The 17527-nt window shown below is 27.9% G+C and overlaps 1 protein-coding gene and 1 long non-coding RNA gene across 3 annotated transcripts; both read right to left on the minus strand.

Moving 5' to 3' along the window:
- Positions 1 to 1481: 1481 nt before the first annotated feature.
- On the minus strand, positions 1482 to 17446 carry l(2)gd1 (lethal (2) giant discs 1). Of its 2 annotated transcripts, XM_011058166.2 has the most exons (12): positions 17194 to 17446; positions 16347 to 16491; positions 15856 to 15968; positions 15428 to 15776; positions 14673 to 15026; positions 12718 to 13062; positions 11008 to 11366; positions 10670 to 10845; positions 9959 to 10225; positions 3766 to 3804; positions 2022 to 2112; positions 1482 to 1939 (listed from the first exon to the last, which is right to left on the minus strand). In XM_011058166.2, the coding sequence occupies exons 1-12, from the start codon at positions 17248 to 17250 to the stop codon at positions 1820 to 1822; spliced, it is 2415 nt and encodes an 804-aa protein (XP_011056468.2). In that variant the 5' UTR covers positions 17251 to 17446; the 3' UTR covers positions 1482 to 1819. The 2 variants fall into 2 exon arrangements, with proteins under 2 accessions (XP_011056468.2, XP_011056470.2); XM_011058168.2 differs by lacking the exon at positions 3766 to 3804 and having other exon boundaries at positions 17194 to 17445.
- On the minus strand, positions 13917 to 14666 carry LOC147906616 (uncharacterized). Its single transcript, XR_015548261.1, has 2 exons — positions 14078 to 14666; positions 13917 to 14019 (listed from the first exon to the last, which is right to left on the minus strand). It is a non-coding gene; the product is annotated as an uncharacterized LOC147906616 (long non-coding RNA).
- Positions 17447 to 17527: the final 81 nt, after the last annotated feature.

A 17527-nucleotide genomic window follows, 5' to 3' on the forward strand; every position in this document is an offset into this window, starting at 1 on the left:
CTATATTGTTCTCAGAGAAACGTAGATTCAGCTTCAGTGCATGCATTGTTCTGTTTCCTTCTGTCAATTACATTACTACATGATACATACATCTCACAAAATACAAGACATCGTTTCAAATCTTTTATACTATTTTTTTTAATCAATCAATAAGTAACAAAGATATATATTGTATATAAAAGCAAAGGAATATAAAGTTACTAATATGGAGAATAGGGATTTATTTTTTTAAATAAAGCACTGCAATTTGGCGACAATCGATGAAAATTGTTGCAATTGCTACTAAATGTGTCATATCCAGTAAGCAAAAAATCATTAATATAACGATATTTAACGATATTATTACAACAATATTTAATAACATGTAATGTTTTCAAATGTTTTATTTAGCCTTAAATATAATATCATTTTGATTAAATTGACACTAATTTGGAGGATTCTATAATATGCTATTATAAAATAACGTTATAAATAATATTACATTATATTGAATCAACAACGTTGAATTACAACTTTGCGAATTATTAAAAAAGCATTGCAGAAATGTTCAATGTTGAAGTAATATCTTACAAACGTTGCAATTTAATATTCGAGAACAGTGATTGAATATATTTGAGTAATATACCACATAAACTTCCAAGAATATTAGATCTCTGAATTAATTTTTACGTAAAACTGAACGAAATATTTTTTTAAATACATTTCATTTGCTTTCATCTTCGAGCTCTTGAATTATCTTCTAAAAAAATCATTTCATTAAAACATGGATGAAGAATCTCATGATGTTACGTCTTTTATCGATCCTATGTAATTTTTAAACGTAAGAAAATTACTCCGCCACGTCCATTTACGATATCGCGCATTTACGATTACTCCCAGGTGAGTGACTTTAATATTAATTTATTCAATATAATAATTGTTTCAACGTTGCAGCAACATTGGCAATATAAGATAATCAATAAAGATTCAATGAAAAAATATTCGCACATCAATATGATTTTAAGGTTTGTAAGAAATAAGCAATAAAAATATCAAGGCGCTCCGGGATTTTTTCGTAAAATTTTTACGTAAAAATAAAAATAAGAGGAAAAACTTCCTCTATAAGCTTGATCTTGATAAATATTATCAAGGTCAAGACCTTGAACAAGATTCAAGAGATTTCAGCTGGACATCTTGGATAATGCCAACGGTACTATAATTTTCAAGCCTTGTAATTCGAAAAGTACTTAATAAAAAAAATTTTTATCAAAGCTCTCGAGGTAAATTACGAGGAATTACGAGATGTAATGAAAAATGGGAAAGGAGTTCCATTTAAAAAATTCAAAATTCAAAGTACCCAAAATCAAACTAATGGTACTTTTTTATGTTCCCCTTGAAATCATAAAACTTTTGTCTAAAACATTTTTTCCTAAAATGCACTGTTCAAAAGATATTTAAGGTGGTCAATTGAAATGGGCTAACCTATACATAAATAAATGTAATTAATTCGGTGGACATTTTATTTTACAAAAAAATGATCAATACTTTTGTATATAAATTATTACATGTAGTTTATCTATATTATAATTATATTCAGAATATTTACATTTTATTCGTAGCTTCTTATTATATATAATTGTTTTTTTTTTATGTAAATATGTATACATTGTTTTCTATCTTATTTTGTATAATAGTGTTAATATATATTATTATAATATATTGTTAATATATATTATATTATTATTGTGAAATAGTATTTTATTCTCGATGTTTTCAAAGGCTTCTTGATACAACCAATAAAAAATTTTAATGTAAATTTTTGCCGAGTCGATAAATTGAATTATTGATCAATAGTTAACCATTTATCTGTAATATTTTCAATTTGTTTAAAAAGAATTGGATTTCTGAGACGAATTTTCAACTCCAGTTTTCCTCCTGTTGCTTTCCTGCCATCCATAAGCTGAAATATATAATGATAAGTTCATTTTTATTTTTATTTTATTTATATAGAAAAAGTATTAAAGAATTAATCATTTAATTACTGGAAAAGAATCATGTAGAGTGCATTGAGACTCTAGTGGTTGTAACTTGACCATTACTGTACCAAGTAAGCTATCACTTCGAAAGAAACCTCTGTAATATGAAAAAAAGTATAATATAAAAATATTATTACCAAAAATATCGTTACCAAAAGTATCGTTTTATGTTTAGAATTGTAAATATGTTTTGTGTGTGTGTGTGTGTGTGTGTATTATAATTGTACTATTTACATTGTTACAAATTGCTCGTGTAATATCATAAAATTCACAATACCGTCTGCTGTATGACAAATAATTTTATATGCAGAATGTTCCATTTTAATTGGCGAATATCTCGAAAAATACGGAAGATGCGGAGCAATATTTCAAACGAAAGTTATAGGGTATCAAGAGGAATAAATGATGTTGACATTTGTTTGACTCTGCATCTTGAAAATCTCTGTCAAGATTAAATTTAAATTTTTAAATGGAACACTCTATTTTTTATTCCAAAATCTAATAGCTAATGTTAAGAGTTTTCAAAACATTATAATAAAATATTTTTTCATTAAATACTTTTCGAGTTATAAAGCTTGAAAATACCGCTAGCATTAGCATTACCCAAGACGTTCGATCAACAGCTAAACCTCTTGAATATTATTTAGGATTATGACTTAGATACGTAAGCCAATAAGAGAGATACGTAAAAATGAATTTTTAACGCAAAAATGAAAATAAGAGGAACTCTCCAAAGGCCTTGATCTTGATATATGTTATTAAATCATGATTCTGAACAACATTCAACAGATTTTGGTTGTCGATCGGATACCTTGGATAATGCTAATGCTGACAGTATTATAACTTCCAAGTCTTATAACTCGAAAAGTACTTAATGAAAACATATTTTATTAAAGTATGAAAAGCTCTCGAGGTAAGCTACGAATAATAAATAATAGAGGTTAAGAGAGAGAATATAATAAAAAATAGAGGTTCCATTTGAAAAATTTAAATTGTGAATCTCAAATCTTGACTTGATCTTGACAGCATCATCCAAGATCAAACTTAATGTATCCTCTTATCCCCTCCCCCTTCCTTTTGTCTGAAACATTGTCTCGCATCTTCCATATTTTTAGAGATATGAGGCAATTAAAATGAGACACCCTGTATACATAGGTATACATTATACATACACAAAAGCTCTACAAACATCAACAGTCTTCGCAAAGAAATTTATTTTAAAACACTATTATATCTATTTTTTTATTTAAAAAATAAAAAGACGGCCAATATACAGAGTGTCTTGACATTCGAGGATATTATTTCAGCGTGAAACTTCGTAAAAAAATTAAGTAATAAAAGTGCAAGTCATTTTTTCCCGTAAAGTAATTTTTTAATAAAATTATAAGTATAAATTTTGACTAATCATAAGCGTTGATTAAAGTCATTTATTTATGTAACGTACGAGCAATGGTATTAAACAAATCATTCCCGTTACATGCACGCTATCACAAGAACAGATAACTTTTTAATCAATGCCTATGATTAGTCAAACTTTCAACGTTTATATTTAAAAAACTACTTTACGGAAAAAAATGATTTACACTTTTAATATTTTATTTTATTTCTTTTACAAAGTTTCACACTGAAATAATATTATCTTCGAATTTCAGGACATCTTGTATATACAAAATATACATTGTACTTAAAAGCATCAAAACTTTTCTGTGCATATATCTGCATATTCTATAAAAATATAGGGATGTCATACCTGGGATGAGTGCAACACAGGATGGGATTCAGCGAGCATCTGCAAACAACGTTCTATTTTTTTGGTATAACACTTTCATTGAACAATTTTAATACTTTATCGAGTAATAAATGTATATATAAGATATCCTTAACCAAAGAGAAAAAGCGAGAGATAATACAAGCCTATTTTTACAATCGAATACTAACTTTTTTTACTGTCGTCGAAATTCATTATCATCTATCATAAAGATAACACTAATTTATAGCAAAAAATTACTTTGTATTAGACTAGGTATTTCTTACGAGATTTTCGTATGAAAATGATGCAAGCCAAAAAATTCCAGCATCAGGTTCCAAGATAATTGAAGTTTAATATCCAAAAATTAACTTTCTTGTAATATTTGACATTTTATAAACAAAGTTAACGTCATCTTGAAATTTTAATTAAAAGTTATAACTATATCATTCATTCTTTATAACATTTTCTTTTATATTAATATTATTTTTAGGCATGTTATGAAAGATTTAAAATGTATTAGGTGTTGGAATTAATTCGTAGCGTTTTTTAATGAAAGAATGTTATTTATTTCACATGAGCATTAAAAAATACATTAATGAAAGTACTTCCCATCACTTGTAAAACGCTACGAATTAATTCCAACACCTAATAGGATTTAGCTAAGACAGCAAATTTTCCGTCTAGAATGATAAAGTCATACAATTTTTAATTTGTAGCTATCGATATACATACAGATCATACAACTTTTTGTTTAAAACATTTTTAAATGTGTATTTGAGATAGTTGAGGTAAGCAATTAAAATGAGGCATCCTATGTTTATGTATATATGTACATATACACTTAGCAGAATCTATAACAGTAAATTATACTGTGTATCGATAGTTACAAACTAAAAATTATAAGTACGTACATATGACTTTATCGATGAAAAACTTGCTATGTCAGAAAAACTTAAAATCTTTTTAAAACATAGCTGAATAGTAAAATAAATTACAAAAATGCATTTTATAGGAAATAAATAATACATTCACAACTTCTGATCAGAATTTTAGATAATGTTATCCTTTTTTATGAAAAAATGGCAAATATCACAAAAATATCATTTTTGCATTTTAATATGCATGAAATTTTTCTTAAAGGGTTACGCTTAGTCACGAAATAAAACAAAACAAATTTTCGTGAATTTTTTTTGAAAAAATTTATGTATAGTTTTGTATAAAAGTTTTTATATTTAAAGCTTTTCTTAACAAAGTCTTTATGTTTTTTTAATGCAAAAATATTATATAATTTATAACAAAGTTATAACAGATGTTTGGAAAGCTGTTTTTCAAAAAAAGCGTTTTGTGGTAAGCAGTGCTGCTCGGAATCAGGTCATTAGAAATCAAAAATTCAAAAAGATTACTTAATGTTTGAGTTTATCTAATTTTTAATCAATATTTCGATTAAATTCCGACAAAATGGAAGCTGTTCATGGTACTAAAGGTACCAATTTTCATTTTAAAAATGGAAATTTTGTAGTCTATAAAATAAAAAATACACATTGAAAAATAATCCTTCGATAAGATGAGTATTCAAAAAGTTTATTTTTATGGTAATATAGGTGTGTGATTGGTGTATGATATTATTAAGACATCATAAAGCAATCACAGAGTCATATTAGTATCTTAAAACATAACAAAACAGTCTTGAAATAAGAATTATGAATATCGGCAAAAGATTATATAAAAACTTATATCATAAATATGAAAAGTAATAAAAGCAACTATAAGATTAGTTATCGTTACCAAAAAAATATATTACGTAAAATATATTATAGTTATCAAAAAAAGATAACGTTATCAGTCTGTTACTAAAAAAAGTAATTTGTAACAATAAAGAAGTTTCCCTTTTCTGTTTATAGGTTAATAATTAATAAAATAATTTATTTTTTCGCGTTTTGATGTTGTTCAAATAAATTAGAATGTGTTGGATAAGCAGACGATAAGTGTTATGTATGCCAGATGTATTGCAGTCTTTTATTTTAAGGCTCCTGTTAACTTATCTCATATTGATGACTGAGGTGAATACTCAGGAGCTTTAAGATCACGATTCAATAATCGTGATATCATAAGTGATATTACGATTTAATAATCGTGATGATTCAACATGACTGTGGTGACTACTCAGAAGCTCAGGGAATGCTGGAGTTATTTTGTTTTACTAATGAAATGTGATTAATTTCAGATTCTTCAATCTTTTAATTGCATTTACATATTTAAAATTTTTTCTTCACAATTAAAGTGTGCTATTAATTATTATGAATTAGTTTGCCTAGACAACATGTATGTCCAAAAAGAGTACATAAGACGTCTTTACGACATGAAATTTGAAAGATATCTCGATAATGTCTTCAATACGTTTTTATATTCGCATTTTAGACATATTGAAGTGAAGTTAAAAAAATCTGTCGACATCGATCAAGTTCAGCCATTGCTTCAGCATCCCTTTAAGGAATTAAACTGACAGAATTATCGATATTACAAATTAAAACTCAGAGAACGATATGTTCAAAATGCTAACATAAGACGTCATAAAAATATCATTAAAATATTTTTCAGACATCATATCATAAAGATTTTCCCAAGACATGTTATGTCCTCTTTATGTCCCCTTTATGCATATTATTTAGGAAAGTGCTCCGAAATCGTTCATTATAAAATCCTTTTACGTAATTAAAATATATGAATAAAAAAGGTAAGAGATGATCGATTTGAAAGACATTCAAAAACATCTTGAAATGGACGTTTTTAAGATTTTTCTGAGAAACATCTTTTAAATTTTTGAAAATTATTCAAGTTTTAGAGCGTATGTAACTATGTATTTATATTATCGATTATAAATTTTATTTATATAATGTTGAATGAAATTCATGACATCAATCTGCAGATATAATAATTAGAAAAATTATATTATAGTAATTTATAAAAAGATTAAATTTCAATTAATCTGACACTCCTTTCAATTAATCTGAATATCTTTATTATAGTATTGTACAACTACACATTTATACGAAACTGTCCGCGTTAACAAGAGGAAGAATATGAGATAGAAACTGAAATTTGATATATAATATATCAATGATTTAATAGTATGTCTTAAAGCCGTAGTATGTCTTAAAGCCTACATAATAAATCGGAAATAAAGACTCTAAATGATCAAGTTAGATCTGTGATGCAGAAATAATTCTGTGTGAATTTATACTCTACATATTTATACTGAACTGTCCTGCGCGCCAAATTTATTTTCAGAAAAGCATTTTTAATACCAGGTCTACAATGAGTCGGTAGCTACCGACTATCATTTGTAGTCGGAAATGAGTTTGAAGGATAATCGATGAATTGGAATGGTCGAAATCGGTAAATCGGTACAGTTGACCAGCAGCCAACTTTTAAGACTAAAATCGTAATCAGACAATTGAAAAAAAGGAACAAAACTAGAGTAGTAATATCAAGAATCGATCGCATGAAGTGCGCAGCCACTCGTCGCCTCCCCTCCCCCCCTTTTCTATTGGTCTGTTTTCTGTTCCTCTATACTAGAACCCTCTTTCTCGCTTTTGACAAATATCAAACATATACCTACCTCACTTTAAGTTCCAAAAGTACTAATTCACCCATAAAAAACAGTCCTTTATAACTTTCTTAATGTGCCTCTACATAATTTGTAAATCGTAAAAGTTAGTTCGTAAATGTTGACGCAGAATGATTATCATCGCATGCAAGATACACAGAAAATCAACCATACGTAATGAAAAAACAAACGCGAATCTTCATTCTGCGTCTGCATTTGCGATCTGCAATTATGCAGAAGCATCTTTAATGACAGTAACGATATCGTTATATTATCGTTACATAGATTTTATATACGGTAAAAAAGCTGCACAACGACAATATAACAATATCATTGCTGACACTAATTTTAAGTGTTACAGAATAGAGGCCTAAATGTATTTTTTCAACTTTCTTAAATTTCTTGTTAAATCGACTTGCATCTTTTTTTGTGTGTATTTTAATTATGTAAAAGAATTTTACAACCTGTACAATCAATTCGGAGTACTCTTTAACTCGTAATATTAATAATTCTATCCCTTTAAGATCCCCTTGACAACAAAAGAAAATGAGATAAGATAATCTAATAACATTGAGATATTAGAATAATGAATTATAAAATTAATTATGCATTATAAGTCTTCATATTTATATTAAGGGAATTTTAAGGTCGTTTTACCAATTATTTTTCAAGTAAGTATTTTTCCACAACTGCCTTTATATATAAATTTAAAAATTTTTTTTCCATAATTAAGATATAAACTATAGTCCAAACCCCGATTAATTTTATATAAAAAACAAAAAGAGTTGAAAAATTAAAAAATTTTGTTATCGGCTTTTGGCATCGATTCATAATAATATTTGGTTTATATAAAAGTTTTGTACTTTGTACACACTTGGACTAGGAATTATATGAACAAACAATGTTGAGCTCTTAGACTTAAATACCTAATATAAAAGATTATAGTTAATTAGAAAATTTGTACGTATGTGTGCATATTGATGAAATAGTGTCATATTGATGAATAGTCAATGACACATAAATCGTATGTGTGTAAGTTTTACTGAATCCGTAAAATAAACGACTTTAGGATGCCTTTAATGCTTAAAAATTAAAATAATTTATTGTGTCACTTGATGATAATCATGAATTTATACAGGTGATCTATTTTAACTTTCACATTAAAATATTTCGAAAAGTATAAAAAATATGGAAAAATGTTCGGATGAAACTCGGTTTCGAGAGGGACGTATTTTTTTCACGGTTTTTTTCTATGAAGGCACCAAAAAGATATTCACTTCAAAAGATTCACTTTTTAAAATGAAATTATATGATTTTCTTTACATAGATATGATTCCGTTTGTTATTCTGCATATAAAAGTATTAAGTAGAGATATCAAAAAACCAATAAGAATTTTATTGAACCGTACATGTGAAAACACAATCAATAGGAAATAGAAAATAAAGACTCATAACGGTTGAAGTTGAATCTTTAATGCTTAAACAATTCTATATGAATTTGTATATAATATATATGTAGTCTCATATGAACTGCGTGCCGAATTATTTTTTTCGGACTTAGAAACGCTAAACTATCGTAATATCACAGTTAAATTTTTATGCTCAACATTTTTCCATATCTTTTATACTTTTTAATACAGAGATATTTCAATGCAGAATTTAAAATAGACTTATCTTTTATACTTTTCAATGCAGAGATATTTCAATGCAGAATTTAAAATAGACACCTTGTATAGATATCATATAATTGTAGATTCTAATATTTTGTGATATGGATTAAAGCTCTCTCTTAAAATTTTAAATTTAAATTAACCTCTTGAGCGACAAGATATTCGAACAAAATGTATTCTCTTGAGAGCAGGAAATAATACTTCGATTTTCGTAAAATTGAGTATATAAAGATATTTCGAGTTCCTAAAAACGAAAATTATTAAATTTATGATTAAAATTTAAAAATTCAAAATGGCTGATGCAATAAGGCAGTCTATAAAATCCAAAAATTCTAAAATAAACATTATTATTGCTTAGTTTAATTGATATGTGCTATAATACAAAAATCGTTCAAAGTAAGATTAGGAAAATATGCGTAGACTGTCTCTATTACCTGCCTTTCAGCACCAAATGTGCAATCAATTTTATTTTAAAGGGTTCAAAGCTTAAAAAACGCTCATATTATATAACTATTTCAGTAATCAATAATAAATTTCAATAATAATTTCAATTTTCGTAACTTTTCCCTAATGACTAAATAATTATAATTTTCTGTTTTTAGAACATCCCACAGTTTTCAATGATCAATTTAGGTGTTAGGCTTTTGATTAAAAAAGGACCAAAACTTAATATCCTCCTTTGTGTATATATATTATATGAAGAGTTTAAAAAAAATTGTGACACTTTTTTATGCATTTTTGAAATTCTTGACCTGTCATACTTAATCAGTCATTTTGACTTTAAATTTGATTACGATCTCAAAAACTCCTACAACGTTTCAGAAAAATCACTTCAATAAGTCGTAAAAAATGCATTGGCGCCAAAAAGCGTCAATATCGCTCAAGAGATTAATATTAAATACTATGATTAAATTACCCTTTCGTCCAAATTTCGCACTTCAAGGCGTGTCGTTTGAATGCTCTCTGACATTGTCTAGAGGTGCGATTTATAATACCATTCAGCAAAAATATGGCTTGGTATTCAGGATTGGCAGAATCTTTAATCGTCAATGTCCTATCTATAGGATGATTATCCAATGGAAACGGAAATTCATACATTACATATGTGTCTGCCTCCCGAGAATAATTGATTCCTCTAATTATCGAAATTTCTATATCATTATCGTTTAAATCCGTGCAACTCCTGAAAAAAATATAAATTCTTTTAGATTTAACCTGTATAATATAAAAAAGAAATTAATAAATAATTTGACACGAAATCAATAAGATTGAACAATTAAAGGGTTAAAATAAAGATAAGATCATCGTTTTACCGATTCAATAGATCTTACATACATGATTTACATGATCGACGATTACGTCATCAACACATAACTACATACTACTGTATCAATATCTCATATATATATATATATATATATATATAAATTTGCGTAGAACGATATTGTATAGAATTAGGACAGGAGCAATCTTGTATAACGCGTAGAGCATAATGCATAAAAAATGAATCAATCAAAATTTTTAATAATGTACAACTTTTCTAATGTAATTTCGTCTCTTTGTTGCTAAACCTTACATATCTATATCTAAATTACATATATCAATAAGAAAACTGATGTATACTAACTGTACTATTTGATAGGTTTTTGTTTCATAATGATGTTGTGGTGGTGGCAATGAATCACGTTTTCGAACTCTCAGCATATCTAAATCTCGCGTGTAACTCAGTGCAAGCCGTTCCCATCTATTATATCCAGGAACATCTCCCAGTGCTTTTGAATGATCTCGTGTAGACAAACACCACTATAAAGTCAATTCTTATATAAAGATTGATAAATTGTATAATTATTAATTTATGTTAAGCCATACAAGATGGTATTTAATAAATTATGCAAATGTCAATCTTTTCATAATATAAAAAAATATCTAAATTTTCTGTTGCGCTGTAAATTATTCAATTATCACCTTAATTTGTTTCATTAATTGAGTTTCAAGATTTTCATAAATTGTATCGTCTGTCCCATTCAAGTCCTCCGAGAAATCTTTGGAAGATATCAAGATGAAATTCTCATCCTGTGCTGTACTAAGTTCTACTTTTTCAAGAGGCGATAATGGAATTGAAGTCATGTCAACGGGCAAGCCAGCTTTACTAGCTTCGATTAAAGGTTGTATCCCTTTCGCTTGTCTTAAATAGTCACGTGCCAAATCCATATCTCCGTCTTTCTTTGCATTTAGAGCAGCTTGTTTTAATTCACGTTGCCGTAGTTGCAATTGTAGCATTTGCTTTTCTGCACGCGATGTAATCCTTTGATTTGATTTCTGTCCTAATAACAAAACACAGCATAAAAGGAATATAAATATAATGTGTTCCATTTCACGCAAGATGAGCATAATGTATCATTTTATTTTTTTTTTAATACTTAGATCAACAAGAATAAAATAATACACGCGCATATCATGCGTGAGAATGCATTTATAGAAAATATCCTAACAGATAAAAACAGATGAATTTACAAAAACATAAAAGTTTTTAATTCCCATCCTAATTTTTCTTTACAGTTCTGTATACTTATAGTTTTGTATCTTAACAAAGAACACAAGTAATAGAAAGAGCATATAAGAGTCAGTTATAAAAATTAATTATAAAAAGAGATAAATCAAGATATAAAATACACTGTAATTAAATTTGAATCTTTAATATTACGTTTTGGCTACACAATATTGAGTTATTTTCAGATATTCAAATAAACACAGAGATGTTATAGAGCGAGGAACGCTGTAATAGAAAAGTTAGAAAATTATATAATATAATTATATAGAATTAACAGAACATTGTAATCACATTCGCTGAAACACGTGTGCCCGATCTGTTATAACAGAACATAGATTGCAGCTTGAATGGGATAATATCAAAATTCTGGTCGAAGAACCATGCTATGGTAAACGTTTAATTTCGGAGATGCTGAATATTTAAAAATAAAAAAAATAGTCTCAATCTCCAAACGAACACAGAGGGCTTTCATAAAACTTGTATATCGAGTATAAACAAGATAAACAAGATTTGACTTTGCAGTGCCAAGAATAATTTTTAATTATTATTCTTTCAGTCAGTAGTTTGTTGAGACAGTTATTTTAACTTTTATTTCTTGACTATTATTTATATTGACTATCTTTTTGATTCCAATTTTTAATTGACTTTTTGATAACTCTGTTTCTAACACTGTATCTATTATATATATTCAAACTGACTATTATAACTATTCTGACGAGCATCCTTCTCAATATATTGCGAAACATAACTGTATGTCGGTGAGTTTTTTTTATTGATCAGTTACGATTTTATTTTTTTATTATCATAAGTTATTGTAACAAAATTATACTTTCTACAATTTATACAGTTTTTTATTTTGATTTTTATCGAGTAATTACCATCAATCGATCGTCCAATCGTTTGTGAGTAATTTCTGTTTCTCTATAAGGCACTCATCAGGCATCATCTAACATATCACCTACAAGTATAATTTTCTATCACTGCATTCCCCATTTTACAACATTTCTGCGTTTATTTGAATATCTTAAGATGGCTCAATATTATAGCCGAAACATGTAATATTAAGAATTATATTTTTCAAATATAAATGTAAATTATATAGACGAGATTTTACTACTTTTTACCTCTAGGAGGAGGAATAGGTGGTTTTGGTTGCACAGACTTTTTTGCAATGTTATTTTCAGACGATTCAGACTCAGATGTAGGTTGCACGGTGATATCGTTATTTTGTGGAGTCAATATTAATGGTGGAAAACCAGGTGGAACAGGAAGTTCCTCCAACGGAACTGTCTTTCCATGCGTATATAACTTTATAGCATCCTCAAATTGTTTGCAAATTCTACCATATCTCCGAGCTTTAGATGTGTTACCCTCATCTTCAGCAGCTACTTTTGTTCTTCTATATACTTCGAGACGCTCTTTGAGAGCTCCTTCTATATCCTCAGGATTGCACTTTGCTGTTGAACCAGCTTTTAACACAATAATTTATATTCACATTATTTTTTTTTCCTTCAAAACTTGAATATTATGTATAGTTTTCTGTTGTGTATCATAAATACGAATTTATGTATTCAAAGTGTATTAGACCTCACTTTTTCTTCTTAGAAATGAATAATGGAAATTGGGGAAAAAATTTCCATTATCAAAACTTATCTGAACTATCTCTAATATTAATATTTTAATTTTCTGAAAGCTATCAAAAGTAGGACAAACAAAATAAAGACTAAAATTTTAAATATAATACACAGGTTGAATAGGATATCATTGAATAAGTCTTGTAAGGGGATTCTATAGTAGAGAGAGAGAGAGAGAGAGAGAGAGAGAGAGAGAGAAAGCCCAAACTCTGATGAAAAAAATCACTGTTTTACAGTTTTACTAATAAAAGCGACACATTGACATATCGCTATATACTACTAATCAATATCTCACGCACACATATACATGAATTTTCATAGAAAAACAAGGTTTTAATTAGACGTCTAAGTCTAATTCTTAGAATTTTACGTTGTTTGTTCATGTAAATTACTGGTCTGTGAATCACAATTTCATAAGTACTACAGATAAGATTACAAAACTTTTATATTAAGCAAATATCATACACGATGCAGGGAGCTTTAAATGCCATATTGGATTAAGAAATGGTAAGTCTCAATTTAAAAAATTGTATTCGTTCTCGGTATAAACTTCACAGACACGTATTAATGCGTATACTTTCCTGAAAAAAAATCCTGAAAAAAGATTTTCGAATCTGAAAGAGAAAAAAAGTAATTTCTATACAAAAATTATATTGCGTTTAGTCGATAATACATACAACTTTAGAATTCCTTTAAAGGGATATATCATCTGTTTTTGTGAATTAAATGCAATAATTTTTGTGTTGCAATTTCTTTGTTCTTTTTTTACAGATTTGAAAATGTTAATCAGAGCTGAAAGTTTTTTAATTTTTGACTGTGATTTGGCTAATCTTCTTACAGTATATCTTACCGTTACTGTTACGAAAAATGTATGCAGGCCCCCTTAATTTGCTGGAAATCATGGTGTCTGCTGATCATACAATCATAAAACGATTGCAAATTATTGCCTTCTGCTGAACACAGCCATGATGTAGTAGTATGTATTATAGTAATATATCAATAACACATAAATAGTATGTGTATAAAATATTAAAAACATTAAAAAATATAGGCAATAATAGGAAATAAAAGACAAGGAAGAAAAGTTTTCAACCTATCAGAAATCGTGTATACTAAAAGTACCCACGTTTAGTACAGTAGAATTAGAGTTTAAACAAAAAAAAAACTGTAAAAATCTCTGTTGAATCTCTTTGCACGAAATGCTGCTTTGGAAGGCCATCATTAAATAAATGCATATGTTTGAGACTCGTGATTCGTATGAGAAATATATGAAAAAAATTCGGATAATTGCAAAAAGATTTTTCGCTTATAGAATGGAAGATGTTAATTGTATGTAAAAAATTGTGTGTGTGTGTGTGTATGTGTGTTTGTGTCATAACATTATTAACAAATGTATGACAAATTTTAAAAAATTTTACAATCTATGAAGAATTTGTACATCTTACCTTGCTGTTGAAGTTCATTTTCTTCTTTTGTAGCTGGTGTTACAGTACTAGTTGGAGAAGGTAAAATTGGAGTAGGTGGCATATCTGACAAATCAAGCTTTTCACCTTCAGCGACTGCAGCAATAACTATATCGAATTGTTTTACAGTTTTTACATACTGTAATGCTTGCTCTTTGTTACCTGCCTTCTTCCAAGCAACTGCTGCAGTCTTATATTTTTGTTGCTGTTTTTTTAATTTATCCAAAGCTTCTTGATCAACTGTGACATCTTCTACTGCAGGAGGATTATCATTATTTGAGGTATCTGATGTTAGAATTGTTTCACTAACTTTCACTGGTAATGATGTTTTTTCTTCTGCAATAAAAACAAAATAGTATACATGGAATAAAAGTCAATATTGCAAATTTCCAATATCTACAATAATAAAACTACAATAATAAATAGAATAAATGTAGCCAGGAATTAAAGTAAAATATTGTACAAAATTATACATTTAATCTTCTCATCAAAATTTTTTTCACATGCAAACTCGTAGGTTTTTTAATTCATTGATTGCTCCATTCCATTATAAACAAACGCAACTTTGCTCCATAAAAGCTGCATTTATGTACAATTGATCAATCGATGAATTAAAAAACCTACCTTGTTTATCATAGAAAAATTTTCTTCTTTGAAGTAAAATACAAGATTAATTACAGATAATCAACAAATTCATAGGTGATAAAAAATCTGAAACATAACAAAATGTGTATTACCTATATTTTGAACAGTAGATTCAGTGGTAGCTGAAGAAGGCAAAGCTGGAGGAATGTCAGCTTCATTTACGCTTTCACCTGATTGTACGGAAACCAACATTTCTTTTAATGTTTTTATACCTCTGTTATATCTTCTAGCTCTACTAGTTTCATCGTTTCTTTTTGCTTTCTCCTCAGCTATCTTATAAGTTTTTAGTCTTTCTTGCAATAATTCGATTAGTTTTGGTATAGAATTATCTTCCTCTTTAGTTTCATGTTCATCAGATTCTGCTTGTTCTTCTTTCACTGATTCTGGCATATCTGCCTTTTCTGTCATAATTTCATTTCCTGTGAGCGTCTGTAACTCTCTCTAAACCAATGAAAAATTTCAGTATAATCAATCATACTATACTGATACTAATATGTTATTAAGCAATATATTAATGTACCAATAATGCAGGATCGTCATCTCCTTCAATTGATTCTTCATCAGAATTTGTATCTTTTAAGCAATCAGTTACCATTTCATCCAAATTTACATCAACAGTACTTTTGCGTGTAGCTATAACATTTATAAAAATAATAATTATAATAAAATATAGCTACAACATTTATATATAGGTTCAAAAATTCTGTAATATTTTATTAGCTCAAAATTGTATATATACAATTGTCAAAAATGAACATTTAAATTAAAAAAAGTTTATAAAAAATAATTGTTCTATAAAATTTAAGTTATAGATTTTTGTGCCATATAACCTAAAGTAACAGATTGAAAATACATTAATGTTCACCATCGGATGACACCACGCAAAAAAAAAAATAACAAAAGGGATAATAGATTAACAGAATAGACTGTATATTATAAATTTATGATAGTTCCCATTCTATTATATATATTTCTATAATATAAAATATAAAATTTATAAAGCCAACTTACCACTGCGTCTGCTTTTATAACTTGTATCATTACCAGCAGCCAAAGCAGCTAATTCAACTTCTAAACTTTCATCATCATCGTCGTCATCTTCCATATGATTATTAATATTGTCAATATTTATATCAGGTACTTCAAAAATGCCATACTATATAAAACATGACCATTATGCATGAAAGAGAAACAATTTATTACAAAATATCTAATAAAAATCAAAGATATAAAACAAACATACAGGATAAAGATATGCCAAATTTATGTATTTTAACTACAAATATATACTACTAATCCGTTATAATTCACAATAATCGTAATCCAAAATACATAAGGCTGGTTCTACAGTGAGTCGGTAGTCAGAAATCTTACCAGGGTTCTACAATGAAAAATTCTAAGTGTTCTTAATCAGTTTTCTACAATAAGTCATTATCTAAGCTTTAAGCCATAAGAAATTTATCAATCACAGTCAAATGTAAGAAGAATAATCAACTATAATTGGAGCATTTCTTATCACTTAAAAATTAAAGATTAGATAATGATTTGAGAAAGCTCAGTCTTAATCTAAATTATAATTTTTCGTATTTATAAGTTATTAATTGTACGAGTCATTTAGCTCGACTAATGGAAAGGAATAAAGTCAAATTTGGCCAGTCTTAAGAAAATCGGTAGTCTTAGTTATACAAATTGGCTATATTGATTAACTTCATCAATTAAGACTTAGGACCGTTTAGGACTTTCCACTATCAATTATAGAACTTATTATAGAATCCCAATTAGGACTATCGACTACTGACTCATTGTAGAGATGTCAGTACAGATACACAATTTATCAAAAAAAAATAAAACAATATACCTGTTCTAAACTACCAACTGGTCTAGGTCGTCTTGGTTCTTTTTTCTTACCAAACATTTTAACTCATTAATCGCAGTGATGCAAATATTTAACGATATTAGCAGAAACCAATCAATCAAAAACAGAATTGAATAGAATAATTTCACTGCGTTTACCACATATACTGACACATCATGACACTATGACACATATATTTTACTCATTGTAAGGAATGTAAGGTCCTGCGCACAAAGGCTGCGTTCAACAGAACCACAGACTATATACTACTAGACTGCCAACTCCTTAGGACAAACGAATAAGTTTACTACTATTTCTATTTCCGTTAGATTACGTA

Source organism: Acromyrmex echinatior, chromosome 19, assembly GCF_024713525.1.
Source record: "Acromyrmex echinatior isolate Ae372 chromosome 19, ASM2471352v2, whole genome shotgun sequence".
Taxonomy (NCBI): Eukaryota; Metazoa; Arthropoda; class Insecta; order Hymenoptera; family Formicidae; genus Acromyrmex; species Acromyrmex echinatior.